Genomic DNA, 23,381 nt, shown 5'->3' on the forward strand with positions numbered 1-23,381 from the left:
AGGACATGAAAAAAATGGAAAGGAAGTATCAAGGAAAATGGACAACTACAATGTTGGAAGACTATTGCTGGATGCTACACTAAAATGAACCCTATAGAGAACATAGAAGGGAAAGCACGAAGTAGAGTATAAGCCATCTAAAGAAACTTTAAAAAATTGGTTGGTTCTTTCTAAAGGTGGTTCCTTCTTCATGTTAATGCACCAGCCACCAGAAAATAGTCTCACTAGGAATTCTTGGCAAAATTCAGGACAAATGTCTGCTTAATAATCCTCCCTATTCTTTATATTTGTCTCTAAGCAAATATTCAAGTTGATATTTACCATTAAAAGATGTCTTTTTAATGATACTGATGATACCAAAGAATGTTTTGAGGTCATATAAAAAGAAGACTCGCAGAAGTCATTTCAGTGACAGTTGGGTAAAGCCACTTGGTATATCAATATACTTGCAATAAAATAAGGTAATAAATATTTAATTGTTCTGTGTCTACGGTATTTTTATCATTATTTTATTTTATTATCAGACTGCATGTGAATTAATTTGTCCTATATTTTCAAGTAGTATAATCCCCATTTTTCAGTATAAATATGGGTTTCTCTGTAAGCAGTTTTATCATTCACAGCAATTACAAAATAAAACTATTTTAAATAGCAAGAAGTTTGTAATTGATTGTATCTAATTGATTGGTATATTGGTATCTGATTATCATTAGACAATGAGCGTATTATTATTTTCAAGTTTGAGGTGATTATATTTTTAAAAAAAATAAAAATACAATAACTAAATAATTAAAATTTAATTATTTTCAATTATAAAACAATACATGTTGAAAAAAGTATAAACAATTTTTAATTTTTCAACAAATGAAGATTAAGCAGTATTTTATGGTTTCAATCCTTTTTCACTGAATATTACATCCAATTTTCTTTCTAATGCATCATTTGTACCTTTCAAACCTTCAATTACTTTCTGTGCCCAAACATAGTAATTAGCTCTCTTTTCTTCTGACCAACCAACAGGAGGTTCATTGGTTAAATCTCGCAAATTGTAGAGTTTATCTGCCAATTTAACCAGTTTAGCTTCATGACTTGAACCGCTTGCATTAACAATCAGTACCCAGAAAAAGAAATACAATAATTATTTTTACTGTTAAGTACAATAACAAAACAAAAATATGTTAAACTGTTACTGAAATACACTGGATAGAATAAAACATCTGAAAACTGTGAACAAAAAATGTTTAATTAAAATTTAAAGCTATACCTAACTCATTTAGCTTAGAAGGTTCAAGTAAATAGGATGTTCATATGATTGTTCAGGAGGTCAATTCACAAGCATCTCCTGTAAATCCTAATGCATACAAAAGAAACTACGTGACATTAATATTCAGTAACCACATGCTATTATATCTTATAAATATTATACATATATTTTAAATTTAAATAAATTAAGAAATGTTAAATGATCAATAAATATTTCTTACCTTGTTCAGTACATGATAATGCCTGAGTATTTTATTTATTAAAATTGCTTATTGTTACATAGTTTCCTTGAGTTTTTTAAGAGTTATGATCAAAAAATTCAATTCAGTTTTCATTATCTAATTGTGAAAAATCCAATCAGATGATGATATTAAGAGATACAATAAGAGGCTCAATTTTGTTTTCTATTATATTATCCAATTCCAAATGATATGGTTCAACAGCATCCATTATGTGTTACAGTTTTTCCATTCCTACTGGCCTGTTTTAACATAAATTTTTAATATCAGATATTTTAATAGTAATATTTTCTGATGCTACGTAACTTTTGATTTGTCCTAAATTAACTCAATTGGGTTGAATTCAGAAAGATAGGAAGGTAATCTCAAAGCACGGTTTTATCATTGGATTTTGCTAACTCGTCAATTTTATACACATTAAAATTACTTTTAATATCCTTTAATCCTTTAAATCCTTTGCAATAATTGGATCTTAAGTTCATCCTCTTGAAAAATCACTTTTTTTGAACTAGCCACATTTTGATATAATTTTTTCCCAAGACACAGCTGGAATTTTCCTTTTTACATGAATTATAAGGGGCATTGTCTAAGACAATAACCGAATTACTTAGAGAAGAGGTAACACATCGCTAAACCATTTCTCAAAAGTTCAGCTCATTACGATCTCCTGTAGATTTAGATTCAAAAATCCAGAGACCACCATTGACATTCCCAGTATCACTCCCAATATGCATAATTATGAGATGCTTACCTCTACCCAATGAAGCCTTATTACCAGTTAATAAGCCACACAGAAAGGATTCTTTTGATAAGTTCACATCTTTATTTTTCCAAACAAAACTTTTCCTGTGGCCTTTGTTAACCCAAGTTTCATCCATACAATATATTCCACACCCTTCTTGCCTCATTTTCTTTATTTCAATGAGGTAATGTCTTCACCATATAATTATATCATCCCTATCAGTTAAAGCACTTTCCCAGCCCTATTTTTTGTATTTAAACTTCATACTTTTTAACAATTTATAAAACAACTTGTAACACTTTGTCTACTGTAAGCAATTTGTTTCGAAGATAAAATTCATATACTTTTTTATGAATCATGTTTTTATTGAATCCACCAACTCTTTCTTCAATTGATCTGCGGGGTTTTGTTTTTTTTAGGAGACTGTAATTTATTAGTAAATTTATACTCCCGAATCACACTGTACACTGAAGCAGCACAACTTCCACTTATGATAGCAGTTTCATTAAGACATCTGAAATCAACACTGTTGGATTACTCTGTAATTCGCTTTAGTACGCATTTAAAATGATGCGTTTTTCTACATGACTTAAGGTCTTTTTTCACAGCCTGTTTTCATAGGGAACAACAATATTTGTATACTTTCATCCGCTAAATCAGTATCAGATATGGTGTCAAAATAATCGTATAACTCAAGTCATACAGAGAAATCTAGAAAAACACTACATTCACATTCTAGTGAAATTTTAAAAATTGCATTATATTAACTTTAAATAACATTGACTAAATAAATAATTAACAGAAACACAATAATGGAACAGGAGAACAAAATAGTAATAAATATGAAAAGATCAAGGATTTTAATAGAACTGAGAAGACATAACATTATATAAATATTTTTTTACAAGACTACTTATATATTATATGAATAATTATATAGTGACTAAATATGAGTAATGATTATATAGAGTTGTGTATAGATATGACCGCATTGTGAATCTGTAATGATGCACATGACGTGACTCAGCAGAATTATGATAGATTCATTCATACAAATGCAATGTTTGTTTATTCTTCACTCTAGAAGCTACAGAATACAGTATAGGCCATTTCAATTGTTAAATAATTAACATTAGATGCTGAGAAAAAAGTATAAATAGTTATTTTTTCTTATTTTTTGTATTCAATTTCAATGATGTATAACAACAACAGCAAGGTTCGATATTTATCAACCTTTTAGAATATTCTTCAAGAATAAAACAATGAAACTGGTACTCAATATTCTAAAAGGTTGATAAATATCAGACCTTGCTGTTGTTGTTATACATAGAGTACCAATTTCATTATTTTATTCTTGAAGAAAACAGTATTCCTGGGCTAGCTAATATCAAAGAAAGTTAGATATTATTGGTAGTCCATGATTAAGTTGAGAGTATTTATTGGATACCACAGTCATTATTTACACACAGATTACTTAGTACTTGTACTTAGGATTAAAATATTTACTCCTATAGTAAAAATAACTTTCTAAATTATAATTGTAAACATTAACTTTTGAGGTTATGTTAAGGTATACATTACATAACATGTTCTATGCTGTTGATATTAACATCATTAGGCTTACAACATTTTTTTGGGTCCAACACAGGACATATTTTTCAAATTACTTTTTAACATTTAGCAGATGTTTAACAGTAGGATACTGAAAGTCTACCCTTTTCTGCAAACCAAATGTTCCCCGTAATTGAAAAAACTCTTTCAACTGGATACTTTTATGCAATCTGTTTCCACAAATTCACAGAAGTTATAAGTTTCGTTACTCTTACTGCATATATGAGAAAATATTTATAAATTTTTATAAAAATAACTTCTATGTCCAGGGATAGAGAATCACATGATGTTTGTATTGAATTGTGAAAAATGTGGGCTGAACAACCAATTCCTAAAATCTGTCTTTCTAAATCACTTTGAACTTTTCTGAACACATTTTCATTTCCCTTTCTCTTCACACCATCAAAATTACTGTTTGTTATCAACAGTATAACAAACTAACTTTTCTTTAAGTTTGTATTTTTTCACACACTGCAAAAGATTTTTTTTTTGTCTTCAGTCATTTGACTGGTTTAACGCAGCTCCCCAAGATTCCCTATCTAGTGCTAGTTGTTTCATTTCATTATACCCTCTACATCCTACATCCCTAACAATTTGTTTTACATATTCCAACATGGCCTGCCTACACAATTTTTTCCTTCTACCTGTCCTTCCAATATTAAAGCAACTATTCCAGGATGCCTTAGTATGTGGCCTATAAGTCTGTTTCTTCTTTTAACTATATTTTTCCAAATGCTTCTATCTTCATCTATTTGCCGCAATACCTCTTCATTTGTCACTTTATCCACCCATCTGATTTTTAACATTCTCCTATAGCACCACATTTCAAAAGCTTCTAATCTTTTCTTCTCAGATACTCCGATCGTCCAAGTTTCACTTCCATATAAAGCGACACTCCAAACATATACTTTCAAAAATCTTTTCCTGACATTTAAATTAATTTTTGATGTAAACAAATTATATTTCTTACTGAAGGCTCGTTTCGCTTGTGCTATTCGGCATTTTATATCGCTCCTGCTTTGTCCATCTTTAGTAATTCTACTTCCCAAATAACAAAATTCTTCTACCTCCATAATCTTTTCTCCTCCTATTTTCACATTCAGTGGTCCATCTTTGTTATTTCTACTACATTTCATTACTTTTGTTTTGTTCTTGTTTATTTTCATGCGATAGTTCTTGTGTAGGACTTCATCTATGCCGTTCATTGTTTCTTCTAAATCCTTTTTACTCTCTGCTAGAATTACTATATCATCAGCAAATCGTAGCATCTTTATCTTTTCACCTTGTACTGTTACTCCGAATCTAAATTGTTCTTTAACATCATTAACTGCTAGTTCCATGTAAAGATTAAAAAGTAACGGAGATAGGGAACATCCTTGTCTGACTCCCTTTCTTATTACGGCTTCTTTCTTATGTTCTTCAATTGTTACTGTTGCTGTTTGGTTCCTGTACATGTTAGCAATTGTTCTTCTATTCTGTATTTGAACCCTAATTTTTTTGAAATGCTGAACATTTTATTCCAGTCTACGTTATCGAATGCCTTTTCTAGGTCTATAAACGCCAAGTATGTTGGTTTGTTTTTCTTTAATCTTCCTTCTACTATTAATCTGAGGCCTAAAATTGCTTCCCTTGTCCCTATACTTTTCCTGAAACCAAATTGGTCTTCTCCTAACACTTCCTCCACTCTCCTCTCAATTCTTCTTATAGAATTCTAGTTAAGATTTTTGATGCATGACTAGTTAAACTAATTGTTCTGTATTTTCACATTTATCTGCCCCTGCTTTCTCTGGTATCATTACTATAACACATTTTTTGAAGTCTGACAAAAATTCCCCTTTTTCATAAATATTACACACCAGTTTGTATAATCTATCAATCGCTTCCTCACCTGCACTGCGCAGTAATTCTACAGGTATTCCGTCTATTCCAGGAGCCTTTCTGCCATTTAAATCTTTTAATGCTCTCTTAAATTCAGATCTCAGTATTGCTTCTCCCATTTCATCCTCCTCAACTTCCTCTTCTTCCTCTATAACACCATTTTCTAATTCATTTCCTCTGTATAACTCTTCAATATATTCCACCCATCTATCGACTTTACCTTTCGTATTATATATTGGTGTACCATCTTTGCAAAAGATACAGAGTCAAAATTTGAGCAGTTTCACCTGATACTTCATCGAAATTTAAAAGTTTATCTTGAATTCCCTCCTCCAGACTGAAATATCTTACAACAATCAGAACAAGTTTTATTTCACTTCTGTTTGAACTATCCATCATTACTGTTACATAATTAATGTTTTCCAAAGAACACAACATATTATCAAATGTAAGTGGTGAAATAACATTAACAGTAATTGTCTCGGTTTTGGTTCTAGCAGATGAAAATTTTGGGTCATATAACTTTTTAACCTGTTTAGATGTGCAGTCTGATGTTTTTGAACCTGATTTTGTGTCAAGCAGAGTGCTATGAAAATGTAGCTTCTTTAGCAGCACACTCCAGATCACTGTTATTGTTATTCTCGTCTTTGGCTTTAAAAATATCTCTTATGTTTGCTGAAGCAGTAGCATTAATAGTACTCCTATGTTTAGCTGTTTTCATGTGGTCTTCAACATCACCCTTTCATTTATGTGCAACAGAAAATTCTCCAGTACTTAGTGTGCAATAAATACATTCATTGTTACTGTCATTATACAATTTCAAAAATTTGTATTCCTGTTGCATATTAATATTGAACACACATTTTCTTTTGTCCATTGCTAAACGATGAGACAAAAAACGAAAAGAGATAAAATGATCAAAAACATGTAGACGAGTTACTTCATACATGAAAACAACATAAACACATTGCCCCTGTTGTGTTGCCAAATGACTAAGTAAAAATTTGTGCCAAGATTGATAGCCATGCCTATGTCAAAATCGACATTAGCGCTTGCTCCAAGGTCGGCTGAGAGATGCATGGCTGTAAGAGAATGTTTAAAAATGTGATGTCAAACATATAAGTGTAAAATTAAAAAAATCCTCGCCAGTCATAAAATTCTCAAACCCCAGATATTTTTGCAATCCCGAACAGTACTAAAAAACCAGGACTGTCCAGGCTAATCCCAGAGGTATGGTAAGCGCATCCATTATGGATTTATTAATATCCACTGAATTAACGTTGAGTGCATATGTTTCTTTAGTTTATCGTCACTTCTAAAGCAATATAGTAACACTTAGTCATTTTGAAGGGTATTTTATGATTATATAGGAGATAAAGTTTTTTGAAGATTTAACACTATCAGTATTGGGCTAAACATTACACATTCACGTTCAAAGAATGTACATGATTTTCTCACAATAACAATCCTCAAAATCTAAACAAAAATTTATAACTTTTAATGATTTTCTTAACAAGAATCATAAATTTATAGACATAAAAGATTTTTTAATTTCCTTATTAAAACTTTTTATTATTTAAACTTGATTTTTAACTTAAAATCATTTCAATCTAAAATAGATCATTTCACTGAAGGTTAAATATTTTTACACCTTTCCCCCCCACTATTGCTCGAATAATTACTGAAATTTAACAACAATAAAAGTAAATATCTTTATTTTAATAAATATTAAATTACATACTTTACAGAATTATTTTGACAAATTAATAGTGTTCAGAAATTGCAAATATCTCAAAAAAGGCATAAAACCTGTGTTTTCCTAGATTTTTCTGAAAACATCAATTATCCATTATTTACTGTTTAAATGAGTCGCTAATAAAATAATGTAAAAGAGAACAGACTTTAATTTGGTACCTTCATGATATGGGTTTTTTAACTACTAGTTTCAAAACTATAATGACTTAAACTCAGATGTCTTCTTTTGTTAGCCAAATCATAGATTGATAGAATTAAAAAGATTTAGGGCTGTTTCATTAACACTGATAAGTTCACACGGACTTAGTGAAATAGACTGTTCTAATGCCATTGTAAAAATACATAAATAGGTAGCTGAAACAACACAATCCAGAATAAAACATACTACAAATACACCCACAACAGAATTAGACAAATAAAAAATGAAAACCATATGCAGTGAAAAGTCATACCTTGTTTAGTATGACAACCACATCATTAAGGTTACAATATTCAAAGAATAGAATTTGATTAAATTTGATAATAACAATACGTTTGCAGAAAGTTCAGTCATACTTAATTTTAAAGAAATCATAAAAAACTGTAAAAAACATCAATGCACAATTAACAATTAAACAATACTAAAGAAGTTTTGTTACTGCAACTTATATACCCAAACTAAAAGAAAGCTGACTATTCATTTAAGTTTTAAAAAATTATTAAGTTTTAAAATTATTGAAAAAGAATACAAATCTTTTAATATAAAAATATTCAAATTATATTATCACTAACACATTTTTCTCTGTATGAATCATGAGACCTTGCTCATGGTGAGAGGGCTTGAGTGCTCAGTAGTACAGAATAGCTGGACTGAAGGTGCAACCAAATCAGAGAGGTATCTGTTGAGAGCCAGACTAAGGAATGATTCCTGAAAGAGGACAGCAGCTCTTTCAGTAGTTGTTTAGGATGTAGTTCAAGAAGACTTAAATTATCATATCAACATTATACAATAGTACTGTGCTGCTGAAAGCAATGGAAAACTATGGTTTTTTTTTCTAAGAAAATGTACCTCTGTATTTTCATGTAACAAAGATGGAGGTGCCTCCCTTGGTAAAATATTCCATAGCTAAACTAGTCTCCTGTTTGGATCTCCAGGAGGAGACTATTGAGGAAGGGGTAAGGAGAAAATTAAAAAATAACATTCTACGAATTGGAGTGTGGAATGTTAGAAGTCTAAAAAAGGTTGGTAGGTTAGAAAATTTAAAGAAGGAAATGGATAGGTTAAATGTAGATGTAGGAATTAGTGAGGTTTGGTGGTAAGAGGAAAACGACTATCGGTCAGGTGATTTTGAGAATAATTAACTCAGTGTCAAATAAAGGGCAGGCAGAAGTAGGTTCTGTAATGAACAAGAAGACAGGGAAGAGAGTAGAGTATTTCAAAAAGCTTAATGATAGAATTATTATAATAAAAATTCAATTAAAACCTAAGCCGACAACGACTGTTAACGTCTATATGCCTATAAGTGGCCATAATGATGATGAGGTACAGTGTGTATATGAAGAAATTAACAAAGCAGTTAAACACATAAAAGGGGGTGAAAATTTAATAATAGTTGGAGAATGGAATGCAAGCATTGGAAAAGGCAAGAAAGGAAATATTGTGAGTGAATACAAGCTGAGTAAAAGAACGAAAGAGGTTTAAAACCTGAAGAAAAGGTGTCAGATGAATCAGTGGGAGTTATAGAAGCTTGAGGAAGAGGAGGTAAAGAAGATTTTTGAGGAGAACATCGCAAGAGGTCTGAGTAAAAAACGATAAGATAGGAAATATAGAAGAAGAATGGGAGAATGTTAAAAAGGAAATTATTAAATCAACAGAAGCATACTTAGGCAGAACAAAGAGAACTGGTAGAAAACCTTGGATATCAGAGGATATATTGCTGATGGATGAACGCAGAAAGTATAAGAATGCTAGTGATGAAGAAGGTAAAAGAACTATTGATGATTAAGAAATACTATAAACAGAAAGTGCAAATTTGCAAGAAGAGTGGATTAAAGAAAAGTGTTCAGAAGTGGAAAGAGAAATGATCATTGGTAAAGTAGACAGAGCATATAGGAAAAGTTAAGGAGAACTTTGTGGTACATAAATTAAAATCTAATAATGTGTTAAATAACGATGGTACAATGATTTATAATATGAAAGAAAAGGTTGATAGGTGAGTGAAATATATTGAAGAGTTATATGGAGGAAATTAATTAGAAACTGGTGTTGTAGAGGAAGAAGAGGAAGTTGAAAAGGGGATACAATACTGAGATCTAAATTTAATAGAGCATTAAAAGATTTGAATAGCAGACTCCTGGGATAAATGGGATACCTGCAGACTTATTGCACAGTGCAGGTGAGGAAGCGATTGATAGATTACACAAACTGGTATGTAATAATTATGAAAAAGGGGGAAGTTCTGTCAGACTTCAAAACGTTATTATATGTTATTGTCATAATACCAAAGAAAGCAGGAGCACATAAATGTGAAGAATACAGAACAATTAGCTTAACTACTAATGCATAAAAAGTCTTAACTAGAATTCTGTACAGAATTGAGAGGAGAGTGGAAGAGGTATAAGGAGAAGAGCAATTTGGTTTCACGAAAAGTATAGAGAAAAGGGAAGAAATTTTAGTGCTGATTAATAGTAGAAGGAAGATAAAAGAAAAACAAACCATCATATATAGTATTTATAGACTTAGAAAAGGCATTTGATAATGTAATGAGTTCAAATATAGAGATAGAAGAACAATTGCTAACATTTACTGGAACCAAACTGCAACAGTAATAATTGAAGAACATAAGTAAGAAGCTGTAATAAAAAAGGGAATAAGACAAGAATGTTCCCTATCCCTGTTACTTTTTAATCTTTACACAAAACTAACAGTTAATAATGCTAAAGAACAATTTACATCGAGAGTAACAGTGCAAGGTGAAAAAATAAAGATGCTACAATTTGCTGATGATACAGTAATTCTAGCTAAGAGTAAAAAAGATTTAGAAGAAACAATGAATATCATGGATGGAATTTCTCGTGAATGAAGGCATAAAACCTGATGAGATTTATTTGTGACTCTTTGCACAGTACGATGATGAGACTCAGTCGCAGTAAAATATTTGAGTGGTGCAAATGTTTTAAAGAAGGCAGAACCCATCAGTGACTGATGGGTTCTGGTCAAAGTGATTCGAAGCCACCAAAGTTATGGCCTCAGTTTTTTGAGATAAAAATGGCGTCATTCACATCAATTTTCTACCCTGTGGAGTCCATATTAACAGTGAACACTACTGCAAAGTTCTTCAAGATGTGCACAATTCTCGGTACTAAAACAGCCTTGTGCGATCACTAAAGGACAATGTACCTTTCTGCAGGGCAATGCACCACACAACATGCACGCTACAAGATCTTGGCTAGCAGTTTTTGCCACATCTACCATACAGTTCAGAACTTGCTTCCAGTGTTTCACCTGTTCAGTCCCTTGAAACTGTACCTGGGAGGCACGCATTTCAACAGCAACAATGAGATGAAGCAGTCAGTTCTACCTTGTTTTCGACGTAATGACAAACCTTTCTACAATGCGGGTATCCAGGCACTAGTGAAATGCTGGGATAAATATAAAAATGTATCAGGGGATTACATCAAGAAATAAAAGTATTTTTTACTATCATAAGTGTGTTCTATATTAATTAAAAATTAATAGTCCAAAACTGATCTGAACACCTCTTGTACTACTCATATCATGGTGTAAGCCCAGTTACAATTTATACTGTCCAATCACAGGACAACAACATCAAATTAAACATAATAGTAAAATAGTTAAAAAATATATTGAAACAAGCTTAAAAGTAACTATATCTTAACTTTGATCTGAGCTAGGGCACTTCAGCGCATCAGTAATTACAGTTGATTGGCAGTAGTACTAACCACCTGACCAATTGATAGGTTAAATAGAAAACGTTTTAGTATATATTTAAAGTAATAGCAATTACCTAAATCAGTAAATTGTTTGACACAACAATAGTCATATCAAAACCTCTACAATTTTTTTTCATTGACTAATAATATATAAAGCTTGAAAAATGCAAATAATGCACTCACCTTCCCACTTCACAAAGTTATCGTATCGGTAACAAAAGAGGCGACAAAATAAAAAATCAAAGAAATATATAAGCAGCCCAACAACATATGGAACAGTATTAATTAGAAATTTCATAAATGAGGATGGGCAGTTTTAACAATAACAATGACACCAACAACCTCAATTTCATGTGGTAAGCATATTTATTCTCTCGCATGTTTTTGATTATTACAAACAATAAATCATACCTGATAATAAAAATGCTTTTCAAGAAATGTAGTTCTACACACTCAGTTTAATCAAGCAAATTACAATACATGCTTCCAACTTTCATAATAAAAAAAAATGTTTATGACTTTACTAATAAAAACATTTAACAAGAAGTCTTATATTAAAAAAAAAAAGCAATAGATAAATAAATGTTAATACTGAATCACATTTAAATGAATTGTTTAATCATTTAATTTATTTTTCATTCATACGTATTTGCATTTCAAGTTAGCACTTAATATCCTGAAATTTTGACAGGTTTGAAGCTTCAAGTCTCTTAGTGATTTGCACTAACTGAAATACTAATCAAATTTCCTTCAATTAATTATAGAATACTTATAGAAACTTCAATAAGTTCTTAAAAGAAATGATGTAAAACTATGAAAAAAGTATTTTGATCTAAGTTTTACAGAAATTGACAAAAATTTTAATTGAATAATAACTACTAAAATAGTTCCTAGAAATTTCTTTATTATTTTTTGTGGAGGGTAAAAAGCACCACTGGGTTTTTAAAAGAAGGGTTCCTAATTTAAATTAAGCTAAGACAAGTTAAAATGTCTCAATGAATGGATGGCTCCTTGGTTAACCCAACAGTAATTATTACCTCACCAATGTTAGCTTAAAAGTGTCCCAACCATGTTTCCACTATTAACAGTGAAATTAAATTTTTCTTAAATTACTTTGATAAGAAAAAGTAATCACCTGTAATTGTTTTCTTTCGTCAGATGGTAAACTTTTATCATCAGTGCACTCAGCAACAATATTTGTAATTCTTGATCCAAAATGTGTTTTTAATTCTTCAAATGTAGTGTTTGTATCTTCTACTGTGTCATGTAACAATGCAGCACATATTACATCTGGATCAGTAATTCCACCTTCTTCTGATAATATATTTGCCACACCTATTAAAATTTTATTTTAATAAGTGTTGATACCAGTATAAAAATGATTATTATCCAGTACTAATGAAATCTAATTACCTCAATAAATAATGAAACAAATGAAATTTAAAATTAATGTACATTCAAATTCATTTATTGATAAAGATATTATATTTGTCAATTTCTCAAACATGGTTACCGCTGATATATTTTAATAAATTATTAAAATCCACCTTACCAGCAAATTAAGTGTGAAATTCTAACTGAAAAGATGGATTTTAATTTTTAATCATTTATTATATTTGTTTTGTTACTGACAAAGAATATGTCATTAAATCTCCTGAACAAGAATATAGACCAATAGTTAATATATTTTGAAAGTAAAACTTAAATCTTTTGGTTCACTTATTCTGTTACTAAGATGCACATTTGTCTCTCTATATACTCAACTTTTTTTAATTATCTTGGACAATTAAAATAGTTACAGATTAGGGTTTTATTACAACATTTATATATCTTCTATTAATTTTTACTTACAAAAGTAAATAAAAATGAAGCACATATATAAATGAAAAGCATGAAACACCAATAAAGAATTAAAAAATTAACAAAAGTAATTAAATAAAACTTGATTACAGGAAAAGAAGTCAATATTTACTGCAAAGTTTCTCTAATCAATGTTGTCATGTCAGCACATAAATCAAAAATTAAGTTACTTTCTTTTAATAGAGGAAACAGGAATCATAAAAACCATAAGATTTTTTATGGTGGAATTCAGTTTGGAGTTTCACAATACCAAACTTTTTTTTTTATTGAAACTTAATGATTTACTAAATCCTTACTGAATCAATATTAATTTCTTTTATTAATATTTCTGATTAATTATATATACATATATATATATATATATATATATATATATATATAATCTTTGTCAGTATTTTATTTGTAATATATATACATAACAAATAAAATACTGACCAAATAAAAAGACCAAATATTTGTATCAGCATCCTAGCCAGTGCATGCGAATCCCATCCTAGTTCAAGCGACAAGCAACAATTGACAAGTGGCATTGGCTGGTGACAAGAACTGGAAACACAAGTCTATTAATTGCTGCAACATGTACCATTGTTAGTCATCAAACTACTGCAGCTGAAGTAAATATCTGCAATAATCTTTCATCAGATTTTTAACAAAATGAAAACAGATTTTAAAGAAAAAGTTTGCTAAATTTTAATTTAAGTCTAATAAAAATGTTACAGCTGCTTCAAATGGTTCTCATTTTAAAATGGGCAGACTGAAGATCCAAGATGATGCTGAGGAAGTGGACATAAGCATAGGATCAAGCCACACATTTTAAGAGAAGAATTTTGTACTGTGTTCAGTGATTGACGATAGAAAAAAGAGCCATGTTAACATGAGTTAAGAACAGCTTGATCATGCTAATGTCAATAAAAACTTTCTGAAAAATATAAAATTAGATATAAGGAATGAGTTTATGGCTATGTTTTCAAAACTAATGGCAAATAAACAATGGAAAAAGGATCATCCTTGCCATAAAAATCCTTCATGAATCACTGAAACATCAAGGTGATAATGATCATTCTTTTTTTATTGTAAAGGCCATTATGAAATTATACCAATTCATCTGACAGTAAGCAAGGAGTTCTATTACAGGATTTAAGATATTAGAGGCCTCTTTGATGTTATATGCAGGAGGAGGCTGAGCTGTGCAAAAACCAGAGTTGAATGTTACACTAAGATAACATGCCAACTCTCACATCACTCCTTATTTGCAACAATTATTTGGGAAAACATGAGACAACTAACCTATTCCATCCCACTTATCTCTCTGTACTTGGACCTATCAGACTTTTCCTTGTTTCCAAAGTAAGTCAACCTTGAAAGGAAATCATTTTCAAATCATTAAGAAAAATATTATGAGGGCTACAAAGTCATCCCAAAAATGGCTTCCAGGAAATATTTCTAAATTAGAAGAAATGTTTTATATATATATATATATATAACATTTAAACTAGTGCACTGCTAGCAGAATGAACTAATTTGTAGGGAGCAAAGGGATAACAAAGCCGTAAGGAAAGAAATAAAATTTTTGAACACGTCATATTTATGAAAACTCCTTCGACCAATTTTTTTAACCGATAATTGCTTGATGAATTTCAATGGTTTAGAGAAAATGGCATATGCTGTAAACTACTTTGGTTTTTCATACTTCATTAAAATCAGATCAGACAATGTCTACTCCCACTTCCCTTAACTACTAAAGGGGGGGAACAACAATGTCACAAAAAAATTAACCTTAAAGTAAAGCTGGCTAAAATTACAGTATAAAGCCAACCTTTCAACTGCTATGAAATATAATATCTGGTCAATGTATTTAGCTCATCATAAAAAGGAGCATACTTCAGCAGTTATCTAATTCTGTATTTCTAAGGAATAAATGGAAGAGTAAAGTATTAATTAATCACTTCTACAAAAAAGGTTTAAGTATTTACCAATTGGATGATTTATATAAGGTGTTTTATCAGCATTCTTTCTTCTCTGATCTTTGTGCTTGACAGCAGCAAAATTTGCACATCTTAAAATTAATAGTGTATCAGCAGCCTGATTTTTAGCTCCAAAATTTGCAGATTTCCCAGTAGCCATTTCTGAAAAACAAAATAAAACAGAAACAATAATTAACAAGCCTTTTATTATTGATTATTTGTAGAAAACAAACGCTATGAGAATATAACGCAATATCATTTGAAAGTTGTCAAACTAAAAAATGATCATTTGTTATTGTACACAGTAAAATCAGATATTGAATATTTAACCTAACTGATCTGGTAAAGGGCTGCTTGTTTACTACATTGCATGTATTTTGTAATATTTTTACATTTGCATGCATTTTATTTTTTAATATCAATGCAAATACAAGGTTGTTAGGAATAGTATGTGTAATAATAAAAAATATAATCTATTTATTAAACCCACAACAAAAAAAGACAAAATTATCTGTAGTAATTGCAGTTGTGATTACTGCCAGTATTAAATTTTACTTTGTTTCTTATTAATAAGAATAAAGAAGGAAAGTAAAACTTAGGAGATAGAAATTAAATTTTTTTAGAATACAGAACACTAAGAAATTAGTTACACAGCAGTTAAGGATCTTCTGTCTTTTGAATAATATAAATATTACTAAAGTAATCATATATATTATATATGTCAAGCATGAATTAAAACCCACAAAGAAATGAGATTTGGGTAGAATGATAAAAAGATTCACTTAATAAGTTTAGAAAATAGCTCTTTTTACAAAATAATTAGTAAAAAATCTTTTGGAATTTAAATCATAGCAATATAAAAGGGTAGATGATCAATCAAATGATTATATGCAAGAAAAATCAGGTGTGGACACCACCTGACTTCCTTGTACACCTATTAAATTACATATAACATTTTTTTAAAATGAAAAGTGCATAAATTTTTATTTCATTAATAACTTCTGATTTTTTTTCTTTTTATTGTAATTTTTTTACAATCAGAGGTTAATAGTTATTAATAGATCAATATATTTAAATTAAAAAAAAGGGAGATGAAGTCTGATTTGAACCGATGTGCTTTCCCCTTGTATCAACCAAATATTTCATTAATTAAAATTTTATTTGGCTATAACTCTGGAACCAATGAAAATAAGTACCACTTATGATATATCGTTCTCAATGAGGGCTTACTACTGCAGTTAAGAAAAAGTCTAAAATCAAAATGTTTTTGATTTTGGGCTTTTCTGGCCACTTTTGGTTCAGTCCATTGCAATTACAATAGGAGATGCATAACTAGATGTTACAATAGTCCTAAATGCAAAATTTCAACATCCTACGACTAATCATTTTTGTTATGCAAGATACATACATACGAGGGTTGTTTGAAAAGTTTTGAGCCTAACATGAAGATGGCAACACTTGCCAACAAAAGTTAGGGAATGTATTTGTGCATGCATTGAAAGGTACTGGCTAAAATTTCATCTATTCTGGATGCTTAGTTGTAGTTTGAAAATCGTTTGAGTAAGTCATTGTCAGTGTTTTTGTAAAAATGGAAAAAATTGAATATCGTGCCACGATTTAATACTTGCAATTGAAAGCCAATACGTCTATGAAAATTTAAACCGAGTTGAACCCTGTTTATGGGGACTCTGTCCCATCATTTGCCACCGTGAATATTAATTTAATATCACTGAATATTAATTATGTTGTATTTTTATTGATAATGTTATATGAGATGTTGATAGTATGGATTGCAAGCATCTGCTACAGCTATTATATTGTTTGTTTTATGTGGCATTGTTATGTTCTTTTTCTTCTATGGCATGAACCATGTTTAGTCACATTAATAAATTATCTCTTATGAATTAAACAACTCTAAACAATATATGCAATTATTAACATGCTATGTTTAGTGCGACACATATAGACTCAAACCTTACATCAGGAAAGGTTTCAGAGTAATCGATAGCTGCCTTTTGCAACTAGTCTTGCTTTATATCGTAGAATATTGTTTTGGCTATCTTTCTTGATCTTATACACCCAACGGTTGCCTAATATATTAGGCAAGTTAATATATTAACTCCTTTGGGTGGAGTTTCTAAACAAAGTTTCCAAACTTTGTTTTTATACATTGAATCCATTCATCTTGCATGGCTTGTCTCCATTTAGATATCTTATCATTTGTGGCATCTTGATAATTCTTTGGTTCCCAGCCTTCAGCTACAAGAATGAAATTTTGTAACCATTTCAGGGGCTTGATGAGTGATGGATCTCTTAGCCTTCTCGTATTCATTTCTTGATTATTTACACTTTCATTATTATTTCCCAATACAAGTGTATGCTGCTGCTGTTCTATTGTTTTGTTGTCATCTTTTTCTTCTTCATCTTATATATTTTTTTTTATATTAAGATAATTAGGGTGACCTTGCTCTACAGCCTCCTCCCCCTTGACCTTTTGAGTTGAAAAATTTAATGGCATCAATTTCCCATATATATATATATATATATATATATATATATATATATATATAGACATAATCTTGCCAAATTTGGTCAAAATTGGTCCAGTATTTTTGGAGAAATAAGGTGATTTAGAAGCCAAAACCGAACATTAACTTCCGGAAAATTTCCATCTGGTTTTTTTATTTTTTGGGTTCCTTACGGACAAAATGTCAAGATCCGGTGAAAACTGCATATGCACAAATTGGACCGATTACAATACTTTCTCTTCTAGAGATATAGCGCTATCTAGACGGGAAAGTAATTACTATATGTAAATATATTTATTATACTTACACGTATTTTATCACTTAAATGAAATAATTTTCCAATTAAAAATTTTTTAAGTTACTTGTAATTAATAAAAATTAATTTTATTTCTCAAAATTTCCTATCAGAAGTGTAACTTCTACCATTTAATCAAGATTCTTGATCATTACCTCATGACATCAGATATTAATGGATGAGCTAAATTCCCGCTTGACCTAATTAAGTTATATAGTGTTGAGTAATTAAAATTTTGAACACCGTTTGTCACGATTAATAATAGTTTTTTTTAAACGCATAATTAAATTATTCAATTTAGCGAATAATTCAGCATTTAAAACCTTTAGAAATAAATAAAAATTGTGACTTTTCATATTTTGTAATCACGTAATAAATTAAACAAATTGGTACTTAATAAGTTAATAAATTAAATGTATAAGAAATCATCATTTTTTAGTTAAGTATATTTTCTATCCTATTTCTAACAATAATAATCATACTGAAAGTAATCAATTGATATCTGACAGTGGGAAATTGGTTGACCACAGTTATCACTGAATCACTAAGTCCTATTAATGCTCTGAATCCTAGAAGAGTAATAATTCTCCTGTTTAATGATTAGATTCTTGTTTTTAATTCTCCCTTAACAATTTCATTTATTGATTTAATTTCCCTAAGTGATTTCTACAGCCGTAAATTTATTTTTTATTGTGCATGTATCTATCTATCTTCCTTCTTCTTATCCACTCCCACTCTCTCTCTCTCTCTCTCTCTCTCTCTCTCTCTCTCTATATATATATATATATATATATATATATATATATATATATATAATATAATATGTATTGAGAACAAAATTAAACCTTTCTAATTAGGATAAAAATTCATAAAAATTTTAATTGTTTTACTTAATATATTTTTCAGTGTTTCAATATTTTTACCTTCCTTTTTAACATAACCAGCTTTATGACAGCTGGTTACTTAAAAAAATATCTATTATAATGAGGTTTATAAAGGAAAACCTATTTGAAAAACATCTCCACTGAAATGTTTTTTTAAAAATTTGAATAAGATATATTATGAGAAGAATTGTAAGAATGCATATATAATTTCTATCCTAAAGTAATGGCAATACATCTACCAGCAGGTTCGCCCTATCAAAAAGAAAAAATGCTGATTCCGATGAGTTCGGTAATAAAGATTACTGAACTCATCGCGGGGTCTAAGATTCCGCGGGGTCAGTAATAAAGGCGAGGATGGAAATAAGACGCATGGGGTGCTGTGATAATGCCGTAAGATGGACCAGCATCCCACATTTGTAGAGGAGGGAGGGGTTTTTGTGGGTAGGTCTGCAAGGGAGTGTCCCACATTACTATGGGGTTCGAGACTGCATGGTGCCTATAAATGGTTTCTCAACCTCCAACGAAAAAAAAAGTTTCACTCTATCAGTTAAACTTGATATAAACAATATAATCATGCAATTTTACGGATACAATACTCAGAGAAAAATAACTATAATAAAATATGTTGATACCATGTTTCTTCAAGATCATTGAAACTTCATTATTTACTAATTCGAGGCCGTTCTCAGTTCTGAAATACTTTATGCCTCCAGGGCTATGTTTTTTTGCCATTTACAAATTCTATGCAACTACTAACTTCATACTTATTGGCCAGAAAATAAACTTTCCTAAAGTGGGAATAATCATCTTTTAGTAATAATACATCTCGCACCTCCCATGGATTTTTCTTGAATTGGATCACACAGGTCAGCATGAATAATCTCACTTATTCTACTGGTAGTACATCAAATTCATGGGAAAGGCAGTTGATGAGCCTTTCCAACGACATATGCATAGCAAAATCTTTCTTCTCTAGCTGCAGTTTTTATATTAAAACAATCAAGGATTGACTTTAAAATTGTACAATTTGATGAACAAGTCATTGATGCCACGTATTTAGTGTATCACCGATATAAGCATTAGCACCAATTTGAGATTTATGATTGTTTACATTTGAATAATTATTCGGTATCAGAACTTTAACTGAATGATAAAAAGCTTGTTTACTCTCTGGCCCATAGCAATGATGCATCCATTCTTTCTAAATTTGCTTCCAAACTTATTTGCCGATTCTTTGAGACTTTTATCTATTGCCACCTCAGTAGATAACAAGCTATATTTTAAATCTGGTACATACAGTACACTCACAAGATGATAAGCGCACCACTTTTCACAATTATACGTAAGAATTTTGTTGATGTCACCTTTTCCATAGCCTTTTATGTACGTACCTTCACCAACTCGTACCCAAATAAATGGCTCTGATGGACGATAATTAATAAACCCGTCTTTTCTATAAGTCATACAATCAGTGGCTCCTAAATCTTGATACCAATCATACGTATATTTACTAACATGTAAAACAGTTGCTAAAGCTTGGCACAATAATCCTGTACCATGTACATTAATCTCATTACTGAAACTAGTATTATTTTTATGCTTTTTATTATCTTTGTTAAACCAGCATTCACGTCCACAATGTCCTGGATTTTTACAAATATGGCAGTTTACAGGATTTCAAGATTTTGTTTTTGTTGATTTAATGAGCCTTCTCTTTCAAATGCTTTTGAGGTTAAGGCAGTATTTTCTAGTTTACTGTCATCATCGACTCTTAGATTCTTCATTATTACCTTGAAATTAAATTCGACAATGTACGATCTACACTACTGGTTGACTCCCATGAGCTATAGAAATGGTTACAGTTTTTCAGTAATGTCAGTAGAATTTTTGAAATAATTTACTTTTCATCTACATTATTTCCTATAACCTACAAACAATGAGCTAAGTCTTGAATTCATGAGGTATGAGTATGAATATTATCTGTAGGATGTTTTACTAAACTATGCTATTTCAATTACAAAACATGTAAATTTGCTTCTTTTTTGTCTTCATATACAGATACTGATTTATCCCCACATTTCTTTAGCAGTTTGACAATTCATTAAATGTACATAATTTGCTCCAAAATTGTAATTATCACTCTTTGTACTTGACTATCAGTTAATTCAAAAACTTTTACCTTTTCAACATATTGTTCCCTTTGTTTGTTTGTTGCTGAATTAGTAAGACCTTCAGACTTATATAGCTGACTACTAGACATGTTAAATGCGTTATGTTTTCAACATAATCACCATCTGAAATTTCCATAAATTCAAATTTTCAGCATCTTGTAATTTTGTAAATCTTAAAAGCTCTCTTTCTGTATCCATAACTGTTACTGGCAGTGATATTAGTCTTAATATTTATTTGCACTAAGGCCCGATATATAAGTAACCTCTTTACACTTAACAATTTTCACAAGCTTTTGAATAAACAGACTTTTTACTCTTTATTTTTTCATAATATTGGTCCCACAACCAGTTAATAATTGTACAGACTGTTTAATGAGTTATTTAATTCATAAGACATAATTTTTTAATGTGACATGAAACGTGGCACATACCATAACAATAAAAAAGAAAATGAGAATAACAATGCCACATAAAACAAACACTAGAATAGTTGCAACAAATGCTTACAACCCAAACTTATAGCTAACTAACATTATTATAAACAGGATAACATAATTAATATTCAATATTCAACAAGCACGCTCCACAGAAAACTGGTAATATAAAAAACTAACAATGATAATTATTACCTGAATAAAATCACAGGCAATTGTATGCCAAATAACGTTCTATAGGGTTAATATAATATATATATTAACTGTTACATAATCATTATCATCAAATGCAAATAAATCATTTAATCAATTTAATTACATTAAAATGAAATACAATATTTACATAATGCATTAGAGATTAAATTCTTCTTGATAACAAAACAAACATTTTTATCAACACTTATAAGTAAATTGTAATAACAGAAACAAATGCATGTATCCAGTAGCATTTTAAAAATTCACTTTTTGTACTTGAGTAATTCAATAGTTATGCTTTGAATTCAAATTCATTTTTTTATTTATTTTTAAATTAAAATTAATTAATATGCCTAAATGATAATATCAAACTTTATAAACATTTTAGATAGTGCATATGCTTTTCTAGTCACGGAAAAAATGAAATGGTCAAATAATATCTGTAAAACATGTATAGAACTGTATATGTAATCAAACTTTTTATTGGTTATAATAACCATTACTTTTTGATAAGCAATAGCAGCAACACAAGATTAATCATAACAGTAATGTGTAAGATTCAAAAGATATTACAAGATTCACTTTCAAAGTTTTTCTTTACTACAGCTTTGTAGTGATCACTGATGCACTGCTAAGAATCTTGTGCTTTATACTGAGCATACATTTCTTTTGCAATGAAGAACACAATCAATAATAGTACTTAATAATTATTTATTATACTGACAATCTAAAAGAAAAAATGATGCAGTTCAATCATTTCTTCCAGTACCACGACATACAACTTATATCAGTTGTTGTTCATCTCTGTTCGCCATCATTCACTGGGTAATGTAACTCTCAGAAAGTATGTAATTAATATTAATAATAAATACTTTCAACTAGGTCAGTAAAAAGATTAAATTGGTTCACTAAGGATATTAAAAAGAAAATAAACCTTGAATAAACTGCAAGCAAACATAAGTTATAAGTAATATTTGCTTTTGTAAAATTTCTTAAACACATTTCCAAAACTTTTAATTACGATCAGTAAATAACCTCAAAAGTTAATTTAACATATGAAAAACTAGAACCTATTACTTTTTTTATAAAACAAAGTTAAATAGCTCATACCTATCCCAAAAAAAAAAAAAAATAGTAATCATCAGGGGTAATGAGTCGGGAAAAACTAATAAGGCCTTGATTTAAAACAGCACTAGCTTCCTACAGCAAATAAATCAATACATTAATATGAAAAAGTCAAGTTTTACAGATTTGATGAAAACTGGAATCTAAAAAATGTAAGCAAAAATTATAGTCAATCTAGCGCTAAATATGGACTGCGGTTATCCATACTGATAATTCGAATAGGATGTTAAGTAAACTGTTAAATTATATACTTGACTCTTACCAGTTGGACATAAATGCTTGTTTCTACAAATTCTCTTTCTAGTTTTGTAGCAGTTCAAATATACGGGCACTTCCACTACAGGTAGCGAACTTCGCGCATACCGGACATTTACAATTGACAGCACTGTTATAATGTAATTATTTTATTTTTATGAAGAATCGAGAAGGAATTACGTAATGAAATACATCGCCGTACGTAGTTGTTCATAGAGATCTTGTTTCATGAAGCCAACGAACATAGGT

At 29.9% G+C, this 23,381-nt stretch overlaps 2 protein-coding genes across 4 annotated transcripts in view; one reads left to right on the top strand and one right to left on the bottom strand.

Annotated features, from left to right (window-relative positions):
* The window catches only part of amx (TM2 domain-containing protein 3 almondex), a 54,584-nt gene that overhangs the window by 4,173 nt on the left and 27,030 nt on the right, over positions 1-23,381 (top strand). The gene's annotated exons all lie outside the window — the stretch shown is intronic.
* On the bottom strand, positions 783-23,274 carry Mesh1 (Metazoan SpoT homolog-1). 2 transcript variants are annotated; one of them, XM_075359666.1, is made up of 4 exons: positions 23,140-23,274; positions 15,255-15,407; positions 12,557-12,756; positions 783-1,111 (listed from the first exon to the last, which is right to left on the bottom strand). In XM_075359666.1, the coding sequence occupies exons 2-4, from the start codon at positions 15,403-15,405 to the stop codon at positions 884-886; spliced, it is 579 nt and encodes a 192-aa protein (XP_075215781.1). In that variant the 5' UTR covers positions 15,406-15,407; positions 23,140-23,274; the 3' UTR covers positions 783-883. The 2 variants fall into 2 exon arrangements, with proteins under 2 accessions (XP_075215781.1, XP_075215782.1); XM_075359667.1 differs by lacking the exon at positions 23,140-23,274 and adding an exon at positions 21,753-21,827.

Source organism: Lycorma delicatula, chromosome 3 (genome assembly GCF_047948215.1).
Source record: "Lycorma delicatula isolate Av1 chromosome 3, ASM4794821v1, whole genome shotgun sequence".
In the NCBI taxonomy this organism is placed as follows: Eukaryota; Metazoa; Arthropoda; class Insecta; order Hemiptera; family Fulgoridae; genus Lycorma; species Lycorma delicatula.

Coding starts and splice junctions, on each gene's coding strand:
- Mesh1 (XM_075359666.1), bottom strand. CDS start 15,405: ATGGCTACTGGGAAATCTGCAAATTTTGGAGCTAAAAATCAGGCTGCT. Junction 12,757..15,254: donor TTATATAAATCATCCAATTG/GTAAATACTTAA, acceptor AAATTTTAATAG/GTGTGGCAAATATATTATCA. Junction 1,112..12,556: donor ACGAAAGAAAACAATTACAG/GTGATTACTTTT, acceptor TTCTGGGTACTG/ATTGTTAATGCAAGCGGTTC.